The sequence below is a fragment of the Sciurus vulgaris genome, assembly GCF_902686455.1.
Source record: "Sciurus vulgaris genome assembly, chromosome: 1".
NCBI classification, from domain to species: domain Eukaryota; kingdom Metazoa; phylum Chordata; class Mammalia; order Rodentia; family Sciuridae; genus Sciurus; species Sciurus vulgaris.
This window is the reverse complement of record NC_136461.1, coordinates 113879677-113900821: the sequence shown is the minus strand read 5'-3', so window position 1 is coordinate 113900821 and position 21145 is coordinate 113879677. Positions and strand designations below refer to the sequence as shown.

General features: G+C 39.4%; 1 protein-coding gene across 1 annotated transcript; it reads left to right on the top strand.

Annotated features, from left to right (window-relative positions):
- Window positions 1–8961: 8961 nt before the first annotated feature.
- On the top strand, window positions 8962–10093 carry LOC306670870 (late cornified envelope protein 3C-like). The gene is made up of 2 exons (XM_079155904.1): window positions 8962–9004; window positions 9518–10093. The coding sequence occupies exon 2, from the start codon at window positions 9538–9540 to the stop codon at window positions 9823–9825; it is 288 nt and encodes a 95-aa protein (XP_079012030.1). The 5' UTR covers window positions 8962–9004; window positions 9518–9537; the 3' UTR covers window positions 9826–10093.
- The last annotated feature ends 11052 nt before the right edge of the window (window positions 10094–21145 follow it).

The following is a 21145-nucleotide window of genomic DNA, read 5'->3' as shown; positions in this document are numbered from 1 at the left end:
ACCTGCTGGAGACTGGAAGCTCATTGTCAGAAAAGGTTTTGGAAACCTATAGGGCCGCTATAAGCCTATAGGGGGAAATCTACAATACCCCAGATCTGCACTGCTAAAGGGGAAGATACATGAACAACATGAAAAAACAAGGGAAGAAAATGATCCAAACAAAACTAGATTCTATATTAATAGAATCCAATGACAGTATGATAGAAAAAATGTCAGAAAAGGACTTCAGATTATACATGATTAAGATGATTCGCAAAGCAAAGGATGAGAAAGGAGAGCAAATGCAGGCAATGAACGATAATACCAATAAGCTGAAAGAGCAAATGCAGGAAGCAAAAGATCATTTCAACAAAGAGGTAGAGATTCTCAAAAAAATCTGAATGGAAATTCTCGAAATGAAGAAAACAATAAACCAAATAAAAAACTCAATGGAAAGACTAGACCACTTGGAAGACAGAACCTCAGACAATGAAGACAAAATATCTAATCTTAAAAATAAAGTTGCCCAAACAGAGAAGATGGTAAGATATCATGAACAGAAACTCCAAGAACTATGGGACATCAAGAAAAGACCAAATTTAAGAATTATTGGGATTGAGGAAGGCACAGAGATACAAACCAAAGGAATGAACAACCTATTCAATGAAATAATATCAGAAAATTTCCCAAACGTGAAGAATGAAATGGAATATCAAATACAAGAGGCTTACAGAACATCATATGCACAAAATCACAACAGATCCACAGATCCAAGGCACATTATAATGAAAATGCCTAACATTCAAAATACAGATAGGATTTTGAAGGCCCTAAGATAAAAGGATCAGATTACATATAGGGGGAAACCAATACGGATAGCAGCAGACTTCTCAACCCAGACTTTAAAAGCTACAAGGGCCTGGAACAACATATTTCAAGCTCTGAAAGAACATGGTTGCCAACCAAGAATCCTATACCCAGCAAAACTAACCTTCAGATTTGAAGATGAAATAAAATCCTTCCACGATAAACAAAAGTTAAAAGAATTTACAAATAGAAAGCCTGCACTACAGAATGTTCTCAACAAAATATTCCATGAGGAGGAAATGAAAAACAACAATGGAGGTCAGCAAAGGGAGGAACTACCTTAGAGAAAAACCACTCAAAGGAGAAACCAAGACAACTTAAATACCAAAAATAAGCCCAAATGACTGGGAATACAAATCATATCTCCATAATAACCCTGAACGTTAATGGCCTAAACTCATCAATCAAAAGACATAGACCAGCAGAATGGATTAAAAAGAAAGACCCAACAATATGCTGTCTGCAAGAGACTCATCTCATAGAAAAAGACATTCACAGACTAAAGGTGAAAGGATGGAACAAAACCTACCATGCACATGGACTCAGTAAAAAAGTGGGGGTTTCCATCCTCATATCAGATAAAGTGGACTTCAAGCCAAAGTTAGTCAGAAGGGATAAAGAGGACATTTCGTACTGCTTAAGGGAACCATAAATCAGGAAGACATAACGATAGTAAATATTTATGCCCCAAACAATGGTGCATCCCTGTACATCAAACAAATCCTTCTCAATTTCAGGAATCAAATAGACCACAACACAATAATTCTGGGTGACTTTAACACACCGCTGTCACAACTAGATAGATCTTCCAAACAAAACCCAAACAAAGAAACCATAGAACTCAGTAACACAATCAATAACCTAGACTTAACAGACATATGTAGAGCATCAATGAGCAGATTCACTTTTTCTTGGCAGCACATGGAACCTTCTCGAAATAGACCATACGTAATGCCACAAAGCAGCCCTTAGGAAAAGCAAAAAAATTGATATACTGCCTTGTGTTCTATCAGATCAAAATGGGCTGACAGTAGAAATCAATGACAAAATAAAAAACAGAAATTACTCCAACATCTGGAGACTAAATAATATGCTATCGAATGAAACATGGATAACAGAAAACTTCAGGGAGGAGATAAAAAAAAAATTCGTAGAGGTCAATGAGAACAATGATACAACATATCAAAATCCCTGGGACATTATGAAAGCAGTACTAAGAGGAAAATTCATTGCATGGAGCGCATTCCAGAAAAGAATGAAAAGTCAACAACTAAATGACCTAACATAACAGCTCAAAGCCCTAGAAAAAGAAGAACAGAATAACAGCAAAAGTAGTAGAAGACAGGAAATAATTAAAATCAGACCTGAAAACAATGAAATTGAAATGAAAAAACAATTCAAAAAATTGACAAAACAAAAAGTTTGTTTTTTGAAAAAGTAAACAAAATAGACAAACCCTTAGTCACACTAACAAAGAGAAGGAGAGAGAAAACTCAAATTATTAAACTTCGTGATGAAAAAGGAAATATCACGAGAGACACCACTGAAATACATAACATAATGAGAAGCTACTTTGAAAAACTGTATTCCAACAAAATAGAAACTACCAAAGACATTGACAAATTTCTAGAGACATATGCTCCTCCCAAACTGAACCAGGAGGACATGCGCAATTTAAACAGATCAATATCAAGCAATGAAATAGAAGAAGCCATTAAAAGCCTACCATCCAAGAAAAGCCCAGGATCAGACGGATTCTCAGCTGAGTTCTACAAGACCTTCAAAGAAGAACTCATCCCAATACTTCTCAAAGTATTCCAGGAAATAGAAAAAGAGGGTACCCTACCAAACTCATTCTATGAAGATAATGTCACCCTCATACAGAAACCAGGCAAAGACACATCAAGGAAAGAAAATTTTAGACCAATATCCTTGATGAATAAAGATGCAAAGATCCTTAACAAAAACTTGTTAAGCAAACCATATCCAAAAACATATTAAGAAAATCGTGCACCACGATCAAGTGGGGTTCATTCCTGGAATGCAAGGATGGTCTAACATCCATAAATCAATAAACATAATCCATCATGTCAATAGACTTAAGGATAAGAATTATATGGTGATTTCAATTGACGCAGAAAAAGTGTTCGACAAAATACAACACCCCTTCATGCTCAAAACACTAGAAAAAATGGGGATAGTAGGAACATACCTGAACATTGTGAAGGCTATTTATGCTAAACCCATGGCCAACATCATTCTTAATGGAGAAAAACTGAAACCATTCCCTTTAAAAATGGGAACAAGACAGGGATGTCCTCTTTCACCACTTCTATTCAACATTGTCTTAGAAACTCTAGCCAGAGCAATGAGGCAGACCAAAGAAATTAAAGGGATATGAATAGAAAAAGAGGAACTTAAGCTGTCACTATTTGTGGATGACATGATTCTATATTTAGAGGATCCAAAAAAATCCTCCAGAAAACTTCTAGACCTCATCAATGAATTCAGCAAAATAGCAGGCTATAAAATCAACACACATAAATCTACAGCATTTTTATACACAAGAGATGAAACATCTGAAAGGGAGATGAGGAAAACAACTCCATTTGCAGTAGCCTCAAAACAAAATAAAATACTTGGGAATCAATCTAACCAAACAGGTAAAAGATCTCTACAATGAAAACTACAAAACATTGAAGAAAGAAATTGAGGAAGACCTTAGAAGATGGAAAGATCTCCCATGTTGCTGGATAGGCAGAATTAATATTGTCAGAATGGCCATACTACCAAAAGTGCTATACAGATTCAATGCAATTCCAATTAAAATCCCAATGACGTACCTTACAGAAATAGAGCAAGCAATCATGAAATTCATCTGGAAGAATAAGAAACCCAGAATAGCTAAAACAATCCTTAGCAGGTAGAATGAAACAGGGGATATCGCAATACCAGAACTTCAACTATACTACAAAGCAATAGTAACAAAAATGGCATGGTATTGGCACCAAAATAGACAGGTAGATCAATGGTACAGAATATAGGACACGGACACAAACCCAAATAAATACAATTTTCTCTTACTAGACAAAGGTGCCAAAAATATGCAATGGAGAAAAGATAGCCTCTTCAACAAATGGTGCTGGGAAAACTGAGAATCCATATGCAACAGAATGAAACTAAACCCCAATCTCTCACCCTTCACAAAAATCAACTCACAATGGATCAAGGACCTCGGAATCAGATCAGAGACTCTTCATCTTATAGAAGAAAATGTAGGTCCAAATCTTCAACTTGTTGGCTTAAGATCAGACTTCCTTAACAGGACTCCCATAGCTCAAGAAATAAAAGCAAGAATCAATAACTGGGACAGATTTAAACTGAAAAGCTTTCTCTCAGCAAAGGAAACTATCAGCAATGCAAAGAGAGAACCTACAGAGTGGGAGAAAATCTTTGCCACTCATACTTCAGATAGAGCACTAATTTCCAGAATATACAAAGAATTCAAAAAACTCTACACAAAGAATACAAATAACCCAATCAACAAATGGGCTAAGGATATGAACAGACACTTCACAGAAGATATGCAAGCAATTAACAGATATATGAAGAAATGTTCAACATCTCTAGTAATAAGAGAAATGCAAATCAAAACTACCCTAGGATTTCATCTCCCCCCAATTAGAATGGTGATTATCAAGAATACCAGCAACAGTAGGTGTTGGAGAGGATGTGGAGAAAAAGGTACACTCGTACATTGCTGGTGGGGTTGCAAATTAGTGCAGCCACTCTGGAAAGCAGTATGGAGATTCCTCAGAAAGCTTGGAATGGAACCACCATTTGACCCAGCTATCCCACTCCTCGGCCTATACCCAAAGACTTAAAATCAGCATACTACAGAGATACAGCCACATCAATGTTCATAGCTGCTCAATGCACAATAGCCAGATTGTGGAACCAACCTAGATGTCCTTCAATTGATGAATGGATAAAGAAATTGTGGTATATATATATATATATATATATATATATATATATATATATATATATACACACACACACACACACACAATGGAATATTACTCAGCTATAAAGAGTAGTAAAATTACAGCATTTGCAGGCAAATGGATGAAATTGGAGAATATCATGCTAAGTGAGATAAGCCAATCTCAAAAAACCAAAGGATGAATGATCTCACTACTAAGCGGATGATAACACATAATGAGAGGTGAAAGGGGGGCATGAATGGAGGAAGGAGGGACTGCATAGAGGGAAAAGAGGGGTGGGAGGGGTTGCGGGAAGGACAAAATAACAGAATGAATTAAACACCATGACCCTATGTAAATGTATGGTTACACAAATGTACAAACAGAAACAACATGTATCCCATTTGTTTATTTTTAAAATAAACTAAAGAAAAAAAAAAAAAAAAGACTCGTGGGACACGACCAAAGGAGTACTCAGAGAGGAATGACTACAAGCTCCTATATTAAGCAAGAAACAAAATTCTCAAATCAATAACCTGAACTTTTAACTTAAGGCATTGGAAAAAGAAGAAGGAAGGAAACAATAAAGATTTAGTTCACAGTGACACTATTCACAATAGCCCAAAGTTGGGCTACTCTGTACCTTAATTCCCTTCTCTTCTGAGGGCTGTTATTGTCATACGATCCACATCTTTATTCATTGTAAGGCAATAAGCATGACATTATAATTATTGCTTTTTGCAGTTGTCTTTTTAATACATAGGAGTAAAAAGACTTACAAATGCAAAAAACATTTATACCATATTTTAGATTTATCTCTGCCCTCTATCAGTACTCCTTTTTTTATTTCAGATGTTCATTATTCAGCTATATAAAGGAATGAAAGATTGATATATACCACAACATGAGTGAACCTTGAAAACAATATACTGAGTAAAGAATCCACAACAAAAGACTACATATTATTTCATTTCACTTATATCAAGTGTGCAAAATAATCAAGTTCATGGAGGCAAAAAGTAGATTGGTGGTTGCCAAGGGGGAACAGTCCACAGGGGGAGTACAGAGTGGCTGGTAATGGGGAGAGCATTCCCCTCCAGGAGTGATTAAAATGTCTGAAATTAGTGGTAATGGTTACACAGTTTTGAATATATGAAAAATGACCAAATAGTAAGCTTTTAAAAGGTCATTTATATATTATGTAATTGTGTCTCAACAACAACAAAAAAGGTAGTATTGTCCACCTCTCTCCTCCCATCTTACCTAACTATGACTCAGTTAACCATCACCAAGTCAACCTTGTTTGGTGACAAGAAAGGCTTGAATTGACCATCAAATCTGATCAGTTGGAAAGGAAGATTCATCATTGACTTATAAGTTATGTCACTGAATCAAAATGTACCCCAGGAAGTTAACCTGAAAAGTTACATGCCTATCTCCATAATACTAGTTCATTAATAAGTCAAGAATTCCTGCAAAGATCATGAGTCCAGACTGGTCTCTGTTTCTTCTGCTACCCCAAGATCACAGGATACCTTTTCTCCTTGAGATGGAACTCCAGGCAGTGGAGACCCTAGAGCATTGCCCTGATACTCCCTACATATTCAGGGAAGCAAAGCTCCTTCTCCAAAATTAAAGATTAGAAACAAGAGGATGCTGAGACATCAAGAGGGGCAGGGAGAGATGGAGTAGAGGGAAACCTGCGTTTCATGTTGAACAGAGAAGACTCCTCACTGCTAGTTTCTGAATACTTTGACTTGGAACTTAACAAATTGTGGTTGGAGTTATTTTTCAAGCACTGTCCCCAAATGACTCAAAACTTCACCTGTTTAATCAAAAGTGTCCCTGTCCTTGCTTCTGAACAGTCACAAATATGTAAAATAAAACTTCACTTCTTCAAGGGCTCTGAAGCCCCAGACTTGCTTAGGCAAGGTTCACAGTAATGGGAGCCCCCACCCTGGAAACAGTTGTCCTTTGCCTCTTGTCCTCTGGGTTAGGCCATTAAACTCTCCCTTGTGCTCTGTGTATTCCCAGGTCTATTCGTGGTTCCTGGCATGGTTCCATGGTTCATGTTCCACAAAACCTTTTTCAATTAAGACCTACAGAAATGAATGGTTTCAATCAGAGGAAGTTCCAACAGGAAAAGTATGAGTGACAGCTGGAAACTGGCACTTTCTTAGCTTGTTCAGGATGCTATAACAAAATACCATAAACTATGTGGCTTTAAAACAACAAAACATTTTTTTCTTCTATTCTGAAAGCTGGAAGTCAGGGCCTGCTTACAGGCCCTATTCCTGATAACTTAGTTTTGTATCCTCATATGGCAGAAAGAGGACTAGAAAGCTCTCTGGGGTCTCTTTTATGAGGGCACTAATTCCCTTACATGGAGGATGCACTCTGGTGACCCAATCACTTCCCAAAGTCCCAACAATCTAATATTGGGGATCAAGATTTTACACTTGAATTTTGGGAAGAAACAAGCTTTCAGTCCACAACAGGGACTCAGGTTAAATGCTAAGCCTGTAGAATGCAGGCCATGAGTGGTTTCTCCTTCCAGGATCTTAGAGCAGAGACTGGGTGGATTTTGCATGTGATCCAGAGTTCCTGAAAGTGACCTCTGCATTAGGCTATGCCACCACCACAATGGGGCATTCTGCCAGGCCTGGCACCTGGCAGTGGATGTTGGCCCGTGTTTTCCATCATTCTACATCTATCTTCAGCCTTACCACACAGTGTGGCAGAAGACTATCCGCATTTATCCTTCCTCACGAGTACCATCCATTTGGTGGGACACCAAGCAAGGTGAATGAAATGAGCACTGAATCTGAGAGAAACAGAGGCGGGGCTCCCTCACCCCATCCCCACTTACCTCCAGAGCCACCATTTCCTTCCACCTAGGTCAATTCATTAATCCACATGCCAATGAAGAAAGAACTAACAAAAGCTGTATGTATGTTCCAAGGGAGACTCGAAAAGGGAGAAAGAACGGAGGGAAGGAGGGAGAGGGAGGGAGGGAGGGAAGAAAGATGGAAGAAATTAAGCCCACTTATAAAACTAAATTTTCTCTCTAAAAACAAGTAGCCAATCATAGCTTTTAAAATATTCATTAGAGAATAAGACACTCTGTAAAAGCTATGCATTTAAAATGTCTTATACATAATCTTATGTTCTTGTATAAACTGCTATAGCAAGTTATAAATTAGCATGAATATATCTATGCCTGAAGACAAAATAGGTAATACAATTTAATAAAAAATATTGTAACTTAAATAGGATTATTGAATTTTAATTATATTCTTGATAATTATTTTTCTTTGAAAGTGTGGCAAATGTACAGTAATTGGAAAATTCAAACTAGAAAAGCCTCCATTTTATGTAAATACACAAACTTCATGCAATTGTTGGCTCTATTAAATTGTTCTACACAACAAAAATCAAGTCAGCTCTACTACTACATCCTCAGGAACCCATGATTGGATTATTGGGTGACATGAGACTTCTTAGTGGGCCCTGCTCCACCTAAATAGCTCTATTTCCCCCATTTTATACCCATTCCTCTCATCTTAGGATCTCAAGAGGATAGTAACTGGTTACATCTGGATGTGTCAGAGTGGTTGGGTTACAAGCAGGTGAAGAAAGGCTTACACCAAGACGTGACCTCTAGCCACAGACATTGTACATGGTTGCACTACAGGATCTTGCACCTGATACTTGATTATATTTACAAATGTGTAGTTATTAATATTTCCAACTCTCTTTCCTTACAGATTGTGAGCTACCCAAGATCAGAAAAGCACTATATTGATCCATGTATAGCTTCTTTCAGCAAACTCCTTGGAACAGAGTCTGTGTTAAGGAATGTGAGCTAAATTAAAGCTGTGAAGAAGGAAGAATGGCAACCTCCAGCAGGCCCGAGGGAGGGAAGGTAGTCAGTCATCGGAACTTCCTGGTTCCCTTCTGTCAGACATCCTAGTGAGTACAAAGGAAGAGGATGAACAAATGGTCTTGGCCATGTCCCAGCTGTCACTTCACCTAATTGCAAAAGCAGAGCGTGCTCAGGCTGTGCATCACCAGCCCTGCACAGGATAAAAGCCAGCTGCCCTGCCTGGGCTCCTCATCCACAGCCTCCTCAGGCACAGCCTTCTCTCCTTTTCCTGCCTCTCCTGCTTCTGGTGAGTGTCCAGCAGGAGACAAATCCTCATCTAGGAGTGTGTGGGGAGACAAGCACAGGCTTCAGTGGGGAAGAGGGAAGCAGAGTGGGGGGAACAGGAAGACCTTGGAGGGCAGCTGGGGACAGGGCAGGGGGTCAGAGAGAACAGAACTTCTGTGGGAAGTGATGCAGTCCTGGCTTTCAGCATTCTCTCCACTCTTTTCCTGAGAGAGGCACACATGCCCAGAGGTACTCTCTGGGAGTCATCATCCAATGAGTGCACATGCTTGTGTTTCTGTGAAGACACAGGATGGGGGACCCAGTGAGAAGTCTCAGCATCCTCTTCTGGGAGCAAGGCAAAGTGGAAGGGAAGATCATGCAGGTCAATTTAACTGGAGATTGGTTTCCACTTTCCTTCCTGAAGACCACAGCTCAGGATGTAGTGGCTCTTAAGAGTGAGGGCTTTATAGAACCTTTCCCAGAGGAGGCAGTGGTCTAAAGCTTTTATGCTGACCTTTTTCTTTGATCTATCCAGGCTCACTGACTCCTGTGGAGATGTCCCTCCAGCAGAACCAGCAGCAGTGCCAGCCCCCTCCCAAGTGCCCCTCGCCTAAGTGCCCCCAGAAGAGCCCAGCACAGCATCTGCCTGCAGCCTCCTCTGGCTGTGCTGCCAGCTCAGGAGGGTGTGCTGGTCCCAGCTCTGAGGGTGGCTGCTTCCTGAGCCACCACAGGCACCACAGGTCCCACCGGTGTCGACGTCAGAGCTCAGACTCCTGTGATGGTGGCAGTGGTCAGCAGTCTGGGGGTCCTGGCTGTGGCCACAGCTCAGGGGGCTGTTGCTGAACTGGGCAGTGCAACTGAGAAAAGAAATTTTAAGGAAAACAGTTCAAGGACTATTTTGAGCCTGCTGTATTGAAATGCTCCAATCTCGTTTAGCACAGAGATGTGCCCCAAGAGAGCTTTGAGCTGTCCCCAGCGACTCTTCCTGTCTGTTCTCTAGTATCTAAGAGGTTGTCCACCTGGTATCTGCCAGGACTGCCATATCTGCCTGATCAGTTATCACTCCCTGCACCTGACCCTGTGAAAAAATAAAGTTTTTGTTTTCTCAGCATCTCTGGGTTCTCTCTGACTTTGATGTCTATCGCACTCTGACCCTCCAACCAGCACAAAACTTACTGCAGAACAGACCTTGTCTCTAGGCAAGAACAGCAGAAATTCTAACTCCTCTGAAGGGGCAGGGAGAAGAGGGCCACTGGTTTGAAGCCCACACCGATGAAAGACCTGCTTTCACTGTAGCGTGGTATGGGAAGGGCATTAAGTGGTGCCCAGACTCTATTGGAGTTTGAACATGAAAAGGTGATCTGTAATCCCCAACTGAGAAGCAAGGAATAGGAAAGCAAAGGATCTACAACAGAAAAGTTGCTGAGAAACCAGGAGAGGAAAGAAGACCTTGGGATGACCAGAACACGATGTCTTCACTAAAGATCTGGGGCACCACCTGAGAGTTAAAACTGGAAAGGTTTCTACAGAAGTTCAGAAATGTGGCTGAGGTTATGTAAACAGAAGTCATCTGCAAGAAAACTGGAAAGAAGAAACAAGTTGAAATGAGAAGTTGTGCGGGTTTCATAAATGAATATATTCACAAGACCGAGTATTTTCTTAGCCCTTCTTGTGAACCAGGCATTATCCTAAGTATCTGAGATAGTTTCTTAATTAATATTCCCAACAGTCCTTTGAGGTGGTCACTTTTATTAGCTCATGTGACAGATATGGTGACATAATTATCACACATTGCCTAATTCACGGAATTTGCACAGCAGTCTGCCTACAAAGATGATCAGCACAACTAACAGGTTATTCTGATTTGCTTCAAACCAAGTAAAAGAATTCTTTCTAAATTATCTTTAGCTCATAATTTTAACATATAATACATACAATTTAGCTTATCATTAGCTCAATGTGTTTAGCAATGCTTTTTGAACTCTATGCCACCAAGATTCCAATTCACATAAGTCAGAGCTTCAACAGGACCCTACTGGGATAAGGAAGGTGCTGTCACAGAACTTAGGCAACTGTGTCGCTGTCAAATGACCACCTTCATCCCATATTGAAGCCAGCATTTTGCATATGAACCCACAGTGACACTTTCCACTGAAAGTGACTGAAATGATGATAAAGCAAAAATAGCCCAGGCCTAATTCAGAATATTCCTTAAGTAAAACTAAAAAATCAAAAGACCCTGTAGAATTCCTCTTCTAGGGATATACGCCAATGAATTTAAAGCAGGTCAAATATCAAACAGACATTTGTACCTCCATGTTCATAGCAACACTGTTCACAATGGCCAAAAAGGTGGAAGCAACCCAAATGCCCATCAACAGATGAATGAAAACAAAATCATGTGTGTACATTATTTATCCTTAAAAAGGAATGAAATTCTGCTACATATGCCACAACATGGATAAGCCTTAAAAATATTAAGTGAAAAAGCCAATACAAAAGGACAAATATTGTGTGCATTCACTATAAAAGTTACCAAAAGCAATAAAATTCAGAGAGACAGGAAATGGAGTAGAAGTGTCCAGGGGCTTGGGAAATAGAGAGAGGGGATTTATTATTCAATGGATACAGAATTTCTTTTTCAGATGATGAAGTTTCTGAACTGAATACTGGTAGTGTTTGCACATCGTAAATATACTTAATGCCACTGAGTTGTACACCAAAAACAAATGGTTAAAATGATAAATTTTACGTTATATACATTTCAACACAATAAAAAATAATTTTTAAAAGACATTATAGATCCTGAACTAATGTAAATCCAGTGCAGTGCCACATAAGTTCACAGAGTTAAAACTTTTGTAAATACCTTGAGAAATGGTAAATTTCCCTAATCAAATCAGTTTATCCTCCAGCATTCATGAACACCAAGTTCCTTAGACTGTAGGAACAAAAAGGTACAAAAATGGTCCATGAGACAGGACAGGGCTGATGTCAGATTGTTCTGAAATATACAGCATGTCAACTGGCTCAGATAGGAGCATTTGAGGGAATGGCTTCAGCAGTGAGATACAGCAGACCTAGGATTCACAGTCTCAGACTGCTTCTTTATTACCCCATCTATGACAAACTCTCAAGTACTACACATTCAGGAAACACAAGAGTTTTGAGTTTTCATTTAAAAACACCCACACACACAAATACATGTAATGGTGTCCCAGAATGTGAAAACTTGGCCTCAATGTAAGATGCATTTCAAATTTCACAAGTTTTCAATACCTAACAGGGAAATTATTTGTGCATTCAGGCCATAAAAATGACTAATTTCTAAGGGACCATCTCATACCCTACAACACTTAATGGGATTCATAAACCAAATTCATAAACCAAAGCGTTCGACAAAATACAACACCATTTCATGCTCAAAACACTAGAAAAAATAGGGATAGTAGGAACATACCTGAACATTGTAAAGGCTATTTATGATAAGGCCATCGCCAACATCATTCTTAATGGAGAAAAACTGAAACCATTTCCTTTAAAAACGGGAATAAGACAGGGATGTCCTCTTTCACCACTTCTAGTCAGCATTGTCTTAGAAACTCTAGCCAGAGCAATTAGGCAGAGCAAAGAAATTAAAGGGATACGAATAGGAAAAGAGGAACCTAAGCTGTCACTATTTGCGGATGACATGATTCTATATTTAGAGGATCCAAAAAAATCCTCCAGAAAACTTCTAGACCTCATCAATGAATTCAGCAAAATAGCAGGATATAAAATCAACATGCATAAATGTAAAGCATTTTTATATGCAAGCGACAAAACAGCTTAAAGGGAAATGAGGAAGACAACTCCATTTGCAATAGCCTTGAAAAAATAAAATACTTGGGCATCCATCTAACCAAAGAGGTAAAAGATCTCTACAATGAAAACTACAAAACATTGAAGAAAGAAATTGAGGAAGACATTAGAAGATGGAAAGATCTCCCATGTTGCTGGATAGGCAGAATTAATATTGTCAAAATGGTCATACTACCAAAAATGCTATACAGATTCAATGCAATTCCAATTAAAATCCCAATGATGTACCTTACAGAAATAGAGCAAGCAATCATGAAATTCATCTGGAAGAATAAGAAACCCAGAATAGCTAAAGCAATTCTTAGCAGGTAGAATGAAACAGGGGTTATCGCAATATCAGAACTTCAACTATACTACAAAGCATTAGTAACAAAAACAGCATGGTATTGGCACCAAAATAGAAAGGTAGATCAATGGTACAGAATAGAGGACACAGACACAAACCCAAATAAATACAATTTTCTCATATTACACAAAGATGCCAAAAATATGCAATGGAGAAAAGATAGCCTCTTCAACAAATGGTGCTGGGAAAACTGAGAATCCATATGCAGCAGAATGAAACTAAACCCCTATCTCTCACCCTGCACAAAAATCAACTCACAATGGATCAAGGACCTCAGAATCAGACCAGAGATTCTGCATCTTATAGAAGAAAAAGTAGGTCCAAATCTTCAACTTGTTGGCTTAGGATCAGACTTCCTTAATAGGACTCCCATAGCACAAGAAATAAAAGCAAGAATCAATAACTGGGATAGATTCAAACTAAATAGTTTTCTCTCAGCAAAGGAAACTATCAGCAATGTGAAGAGAGAGCCTACCGAGTGGGAGAATATCTTTGCCACTCATACTTCAGAGAGAGCTCTAATTTCCAGAATCTATAAAGAACTCAAAAAACTCTACACCAAGAATACAAATAACCCAATCAACAAATGGGCTAAGGAAATGAGCAGACACTTCACCGAAGAAGATCTACAAGCAATCAACAAACATATGAAAAAATGTCCACCATCTTTAGTAATAAGAGAAATGCAAATCAAAAACCACACTAAGATTCCATCTCCTCCCAATTAGAATGGCAATTATCAAGAATACAAGCAACAATAGGTGTTGCAGAGGATGTGGGTAAAAAGGTACATTCATACATTGCTGGTGGGGCTGCAAATTAGTGCAGCCACTCTGGAAAGCAGTGTGGAGATTCCTTAGAAAACTTGGAATGGACCTAACATTTGACCCAGCTATCCCACTCCTCAGCCTATACCCAAAGGACTTAAAATCAGCATACTACAGAGATACAGCCACATCAATGTTCATAGCTGCTCAATTCACAATAGCCAGACTATGGAATCAACCTAGATGCCCTTCAATTGATGAATGTATAAAGAAACTGTGGTATATATATACAATGGAATATTACTCAGCCATAAAGAATAATAAAATTATGGCATTTGCAGGCAAATGGATGAAATTGGAGAATATCATGCTAAGTGAGATAAGCCAATCTCAAAAATCCAAAAGATGAATGATCTCACTGATAAGTGGATGATGACACGTAATAGGGGGCAAGAATGGAGGAAGGAGGGACTGTATAGAGGGAAAAGAGAGGTGGGAGGAGTGGGGGGAAGGGGAAAAAATAACGGAATGAATCAAACATCATTACTCTATGTAAATGTACGAATATGCAAATGGTATGCTGTTACTCCATGTACAAACAGAAGCAACATGTACCCCATTTGTTTACAATTAAAAAAAAGAAAAATAAATAAATAAATGTGTTGCTTTAAAAAAAAAAAAACTGAAGAAAGTCTTAGAGGTCTAAAGAAAGAGATTCCCCAAACACTACTGTATCCAGCTCAGGACTTAACAATTCTCTAATGAATTAAGTATGTAGTAAGCTATTCTATATGTCACATGTCAGGTACCACTTTAGGCATTGAAACTGCAAGAGAGAAGAAGAAATAGAGTCACTCGTCTCAAGGAATTTGTGTTCTAATGAGTCTATTGGAGACTATTCCTTAATTTGCTTGCAATGCAGGTCACAGAAACCTTGTGGTCAGCAGATGTTGATCCATGTCCATTGATAAACTCATGGACAATAGGACTTGGGCATGTGGCAGGAACAGAAGTGTGGAACCCATCTCTGTGCAGCAGCAGTAGACCCAGTTGGGATCCCCCAGGAACAATTCATGGAACCCTGAGTGTTATGTTTTGGATGGGAGGTGTCCCTCAAAAGCTCACATGTGAGACAATGTAAAACGGTTCAGAGGAGGAATGATTAGGTTTTTAGAGTCTTAACATAATCAGTAAATTAATCCTGAAGGAATTAACTGAGTGGTAACTGGAGGCAGATAGGGTGTGGTTGGACCAGGTGGGAACTGGGGTGTGGCTTTGGGGTATATATATTTGTATCTGGCAAATGGAGTTCTCTCTGCTTCCCAATGATGTAAGCTGCTTCCCTCCACCACCCTCTCCCTCTATGTTGTTCTGCCTCACCTTTAACCCCAAGGAATGGAGCCAGCCTTTTATGGACTAAGACCTCTGAATCTGTGGTCCTCAAATAAACCTTTCCTCCTCTATAATTGTGCTGGTCAGATCATTTAGTCACAGCAGCAAAAAAGCTGACTAAAACACTGAGGGCAGCAGGACACCCATGAGGAAAAATAGAGAAGACTCTATAAGAAGGAAGAATGGGACCAAGTGGGGAAGCAGTGTAAATTGGAAAAAGAATAGCTCACTGGCCTGAGCAAAACCTTAGGTTTAGATATGTCATATTTGGTGGTGACGAACAATATACTTAGTATGTACTTACTTTCACACCAAACATGACATCAGAGCACAGAAAGGGAGTACTTTGCTAACACAAATGTCTCCTCATCCCCTTCTCAGGTCCCTTTACTCATTCTCTAAGCCTACGTAGAAAAGCATGTTCCAATCCAAATATTGAAAGTACCTAGTTTTCTCCATGTTATCAGAGTTTCTAAAAGGTAGGGGCCACTTATACAGACTTTTGTAAATTTACTGTATAAGTAAGAACATTGATGGTAGCAGTAATGTTCACTTTCTCAAGAGGCTAGCATTTTAATTTAAATATGTCCTTTTGAAGATCTTTGGTATGGTTTTTGGAGACACTATATTTCAGAAAGAAATACATCTCTAATACTGCAATAAAATAGAATGGGGAAACATACAGCTCATGTAAGTCCACTATCCACAAACCTGTATCATCATAACTAGTACACAGTTAAGACAGGGGTTTCAAAGATGAAAAACCAAAGGGTGTGAAGATGATGATGATGATGATGATGATGATGACGACGACGATGAAGTGAAGGGGGTGTTGCTGATAAGAAAGTAATGTCAATCATGTTTTCTATCTAAGTTTTGGCAAAAGCAGGCATGATAACACTTTACCATGACACCCTGCCTGAAGGCACTTGGTGGATGTTGGAAGAGTCACACCACCAAATTCCCACTGTGGAGCCATTCGTCCACTCCAAATTGACATGCTGGAGGTGGAGCAGGGATTCTGCTGGGAACTAGACCCAGGTCTCCCTTGGACCTTGTGGATAATGCCTGGGGACTTGATGGTATCATCAGAAGGTAGCAGATGGCCATAGAGAACAAAGAGGATGTTGATGCCACACTTCATGATAGCATTGGAGATAGTTTCCAGGTCTAAGAAGCAAAGCTGGAGGAAGAGTTTCATGTTCTCTTCCATCAACATTCAAATCTACATTAACCTCCCTTAGCTGTCCCAGTTTGTGTGACTTACTCTTCTCTCTCTACTATTCCTAAATCTGTTAGGATCAATTCCACAGCAAGATGAATATTTGGACAAAGATACTTGCATCTGTTCATTTTCCAGTTTTGTCATCTCAGCACTTAGAGATTTCTAATATCTACGCTCAACTTAACCTTAATCATCTCTTCAATATTTCATTACATTGCAATCATTTTATGGTCACATCCCTCTCTAAAATCCCTCTTATTTTACCCAGTCATTAAATGAACAAGCAAGGTCATACTTGTAATGTATAAAGCTGTCCCCCCTCCCATCAGGTATAGCCATTTTGCCTGCCTCCCAACCACTTGTCAATCTGCGCTCTGCCCGCCTCTTCCGTTACAGGAATTTCCAGCTTATGCTGTCGCCATTTTCCTGCTTCCCACGTTACATCTTAACATGCTATTGGTTCATCAGTCAGCTTGCAAGAATTCTCCTCCACTATTGGTTCCTTCCAGCCCGCGAGAGTCCAATATCTGGGAGAAGCCACACACCATCTTTCTCTTTTTTCCCCTTCTTTTCACCCTGAGCGGATGTGTTAATCGTCTGCATAAATAAAGTCTCTTGCGTGAGACCTCGTGTCTGCAGAGCATTTTTTCTGGGAGCTATTGGCAAGCTGCAACTGAGACAAGCTAGCAAGTGGCAATTCAGCAGGATCGCGCAGCAGCAGCTACCGCCGCGGGTCCCAATTTGAGCTGCATTTTTCCCTTTATAAATCCTGGGATGGGTCCTTCCGCTAGCTAAGCAAGCAGAATCCCATCCAATAGCCCCAGCGCCTGCGGATAGAGGCTCACCTTCCATTTACCTGGACGCCCAGTTTTCTGCATGCAACACCAGACTCCAAATTGGTGAGTTCCTCTTAGGCAGGTCCCCTAGACCACTTAAACACATCTTGGCTGATCTGAGAAGCGGCCATTGAATATCTGGGGCTCTCAAGACTGCCAAGGTGTGGGGGTGCCTCCAACCACGACTTTCAAAGTCACAGTTGGTCCCTATAGTTGGTCTTATTTGCTGGGTGGATTCCTGATTTTATGGTGCTGAGGATTCTTTCTCAGGGTTTGAGGCTCATCTTATATTTTTTCATCTTGCTTGAAATCCTGGCCAGGTCCTCAAACTCTCTTGGCTAATGCCCAGTAGACACTGGTACTGTGTGACGACCAGACCTGTATACTACCTTCTCATTGCCTAACACGTGGTCGTGGGACACCATTGATCACTAACTTAGGCGTCTATCAGTCTTCGCCATGAGATCTAGTACTTCCACCCCGGCAAACTCACCCCTGAGATGTTTATTAAACAATCTCAAATACCTTCACCTGTTCCCTGAATTAGAGCTAAACTGTCCTTTAGATAGTAAATCAGAATGGTCTATTTATGACACCCTAAATTCCAGCTTTATACTAGGTATAATTATATACATAATTATACTAGTTATAATATAAGTACATATGTGGGCGACCTGGTGAATGGAAAGAGACTTTTCCCCTTCTTGTTTTTCCGTTCTTTCATGCTAAACCTAATCTCTGCTCTCCTCAAAAACCTGAACACGTTCTCTTGGCTGATTCCTTATTTTCAAGTTTTTCTTTCTCACTTCTCGGCTCTCCCTGCAGGCTCAAGTCTTCCAAACCTAAATTAAAAGGACCTAAGCATCAAGTTTCTGCTAGAACGTATTAGCCCCTTTCAGATTCAGATCTCAGTCAAGGGTTACACTGAAATGTAAATGCTGTATTTTTGAGCTCACAATTTTGATCCTACAGACCTAGGTTAATGATTTTTGATCAGTTCTTTTTATCCAACTCTAGAGTTATTTTTGAACATCCATCACATTGCAATGGAGATAAATATTACAAGGCCTATGTTTTTGTGTTAAATATAAAATATAAAATTAAAATTTTAAAAATGGATCCAAATATTTTTAATTCACGTGATTTAAAGAGGTTCAATTTAAATTGGGTAAGCTAATAGAAGTAAAATGTCCTTAAAATTAACTCACAAGTCTCTAGGTGGTCACACTAATAAAATATTAATGTTTATAAAATGTCTAACATCAATTTTTCTAGGAATTTTTTTTCAACAGGAAAGAGACGGCAAATACTGTTGGTACACTTGTCTGATATCTTGTTTTTTCTACAATAAGATGAGTGATTACTCAAATGTGTTTGTTAGAGACATCTGATTAATTTATAAAGCTATTCCATGGAGTAACATACTTAAAAACATTATTCTTTGTATATTAAATGTGTTCATATTTTCCAGGTATACAAGCCTTTAAAGCAGAAAATTTATCAAGCTGCTGTTCTCAAAATTAAACTTGTCTGTAATGGTAAACCTATCATTTAATGTTCTATTATAGGACCTGTCATCAATAGGGTATATGTAAAATCTCATTTAAGAAAGAGTGCAATATGCAATAGCAAAAATGGAACAACAGTGACTGAAATTGGGGTCTCTGATGACCTCATGTCTGTGGCATGCCTGGTGCCTGGGGGTGCTCCTGTGCAAGGGCACAAGATGCCTAACTGCTGTGGCAGTACATTAATCTCAGGCACACAGCCCTTGGGCAGGAAGGAATTCTTTTGCTAGATAACCAGTGTTTCATCAGCTCCCTTCTCTGGTTCCTGCCCACCTTACAGTAACTGTGGAACCTAACATTGCACACATATAAAGATTGCTGACATAACACTTTAGATCTGCATTTCCATCAGAGAACAGAGCTCCATCTGATCTCAGCTTAATCTTCAAAATCTGTGTTTATAACCCTTTATTTTCTAATACTCCTTTGCCCCTCACTGAAAAGCCCCACGTTACCTGAGATAAGGCTCTGCCTCACAACCCTACTACACATTAGAATGGCTCCAAAGTAAGCCTGACTTTAACTCATTTAAAGTTGTGTTCAAAAGTTTGATGTTTGTTGTAAAGATTACTGTGATCTCAAATGGGAACTCAGCCAAAATTCAAGATAGCTATTGCACAAACTGAATGTTTTACTGTTGACAATTCCATTTTGTAATTTTCTTGTAAACTCTAATTGTTGCCTGATCAATATTTTGCAGAAGTACTGCTTCAAGAGCGAACACCATAAATTAACTTGGAATAGTAAGCCATCAGCTATAGGATAGATAATGTAAACCCCAATTATATAAAAGGGGGTAGATAACTGTAAAGTCATAGACATTGAAGTTAAAGCCCAGTACTCTTGCTTTATGACTGGTGAGACTGACTTGCTTGATGGTTAAGATCAAACTAGAGACTGAGATTAAATACAGAGGTCAAGAAAATTCCATATTTGGGTCTTGCCCTCAAAGTCAGCCTGAACCCAGGGAACAAGAGGACTTCTCCAAGGAGCTTTGCAACTCTGGGTCACACAACCTCCTGACCAAAGAGATTGATGAGGTCATTAGAGGAAAAGCCACTCAGTGCATCTGCTGCAGAGGAGGGTCATGGAAAAAGGGAGACATTCCTGATGCTTTCAAAGAAAGCCACGTCATCAAGAAGACCCTGCCTAACCAAATGGCACTAATGGAGCTAAGAAGCTGCTCTTAAGTTCTCTATAAGTGACCCCTGTGGAAACTCAGCTGACTCTTTAACAGACAGGAACAGGTCACTTTGACCACCTTGATCTTAAACACTTAGAAAATCAGTTAAAACCAAAGTATAGTCATTCTTGGGCATTTAAAAATAATAGTAACTATCAAGAGAAACTGCCAGAGTCAGAAGTTTTTAGTCAGTTTAAGGCCTACAGACACAGGTAGGCTTAATCTATGTTTGCTAGTATCTCTACTAAATGTTGTGTTTACATTCCTGATAACCTAGACAATGTTAAAGTTCCCAAATAAAGGCCTGTCCTCTCGATCCTTTGCTAGGCCTTGTTATGGGAACAACTTCTCAGTTCTTCCACCCCCTGGTGAGGAATTATTGACTTCTGTCATCTTTATAATATGCATTAGCATGTTCCAGATTCTGCAACATTTATATTGTATCAATCTCATTTCAGTACTCAGGTCCTTTTTGTTCTTCTCTCATAGAAGCACCCATCCCCAGATGCCTTTACAGCCTACTCTTCCCCAACTGGACTTCTACCTTGGACCCCTCAGTTGATCCAATTTCTAAAAAGGGAACTCCAAACTGTTTGCCCCACGCTGCCCACTTTCAGCTCAAAAAAGCCAGATAGGTCATCACCCCCTTTCCCAATAGCAGTGAAGGAGTTCCTAGTATTAGAGGGGTAAATGAAGTCAGAATTGGGGACAGGCAGTTAGTGTAGAAATAGGGGATCAGTCAAATCAAGGAAATGAAGTCCATGAAAATCATCTGCCTTTGGAAGTCTAGAAGGAGAATGAACTTTTTTACATCTCACCTGCAAAACCAATCCCAGTCACCTAGGCAGGAAGGAGAGAGACGGCTTCAAAAAGAACTGGAGAGCAAGATTTTCTTATAAAATAAGAAATGGGGGAATGTAATGTATAAAGCTGTCCCCCCAATCAGGTACAGCCATTTTGCCTGCCTCCCAACCACTTGTCAATC

What these genes read in the sequence shown, in the direction of transcription:
- LOC306670870 (XM_079155904.1), top strand. Translation starts at nt 9,538, where the DNA reads ATGTCCCTCCAGCAGAACCAGCAGCAGTGCCAGCCCCCTCCCAAGTGC.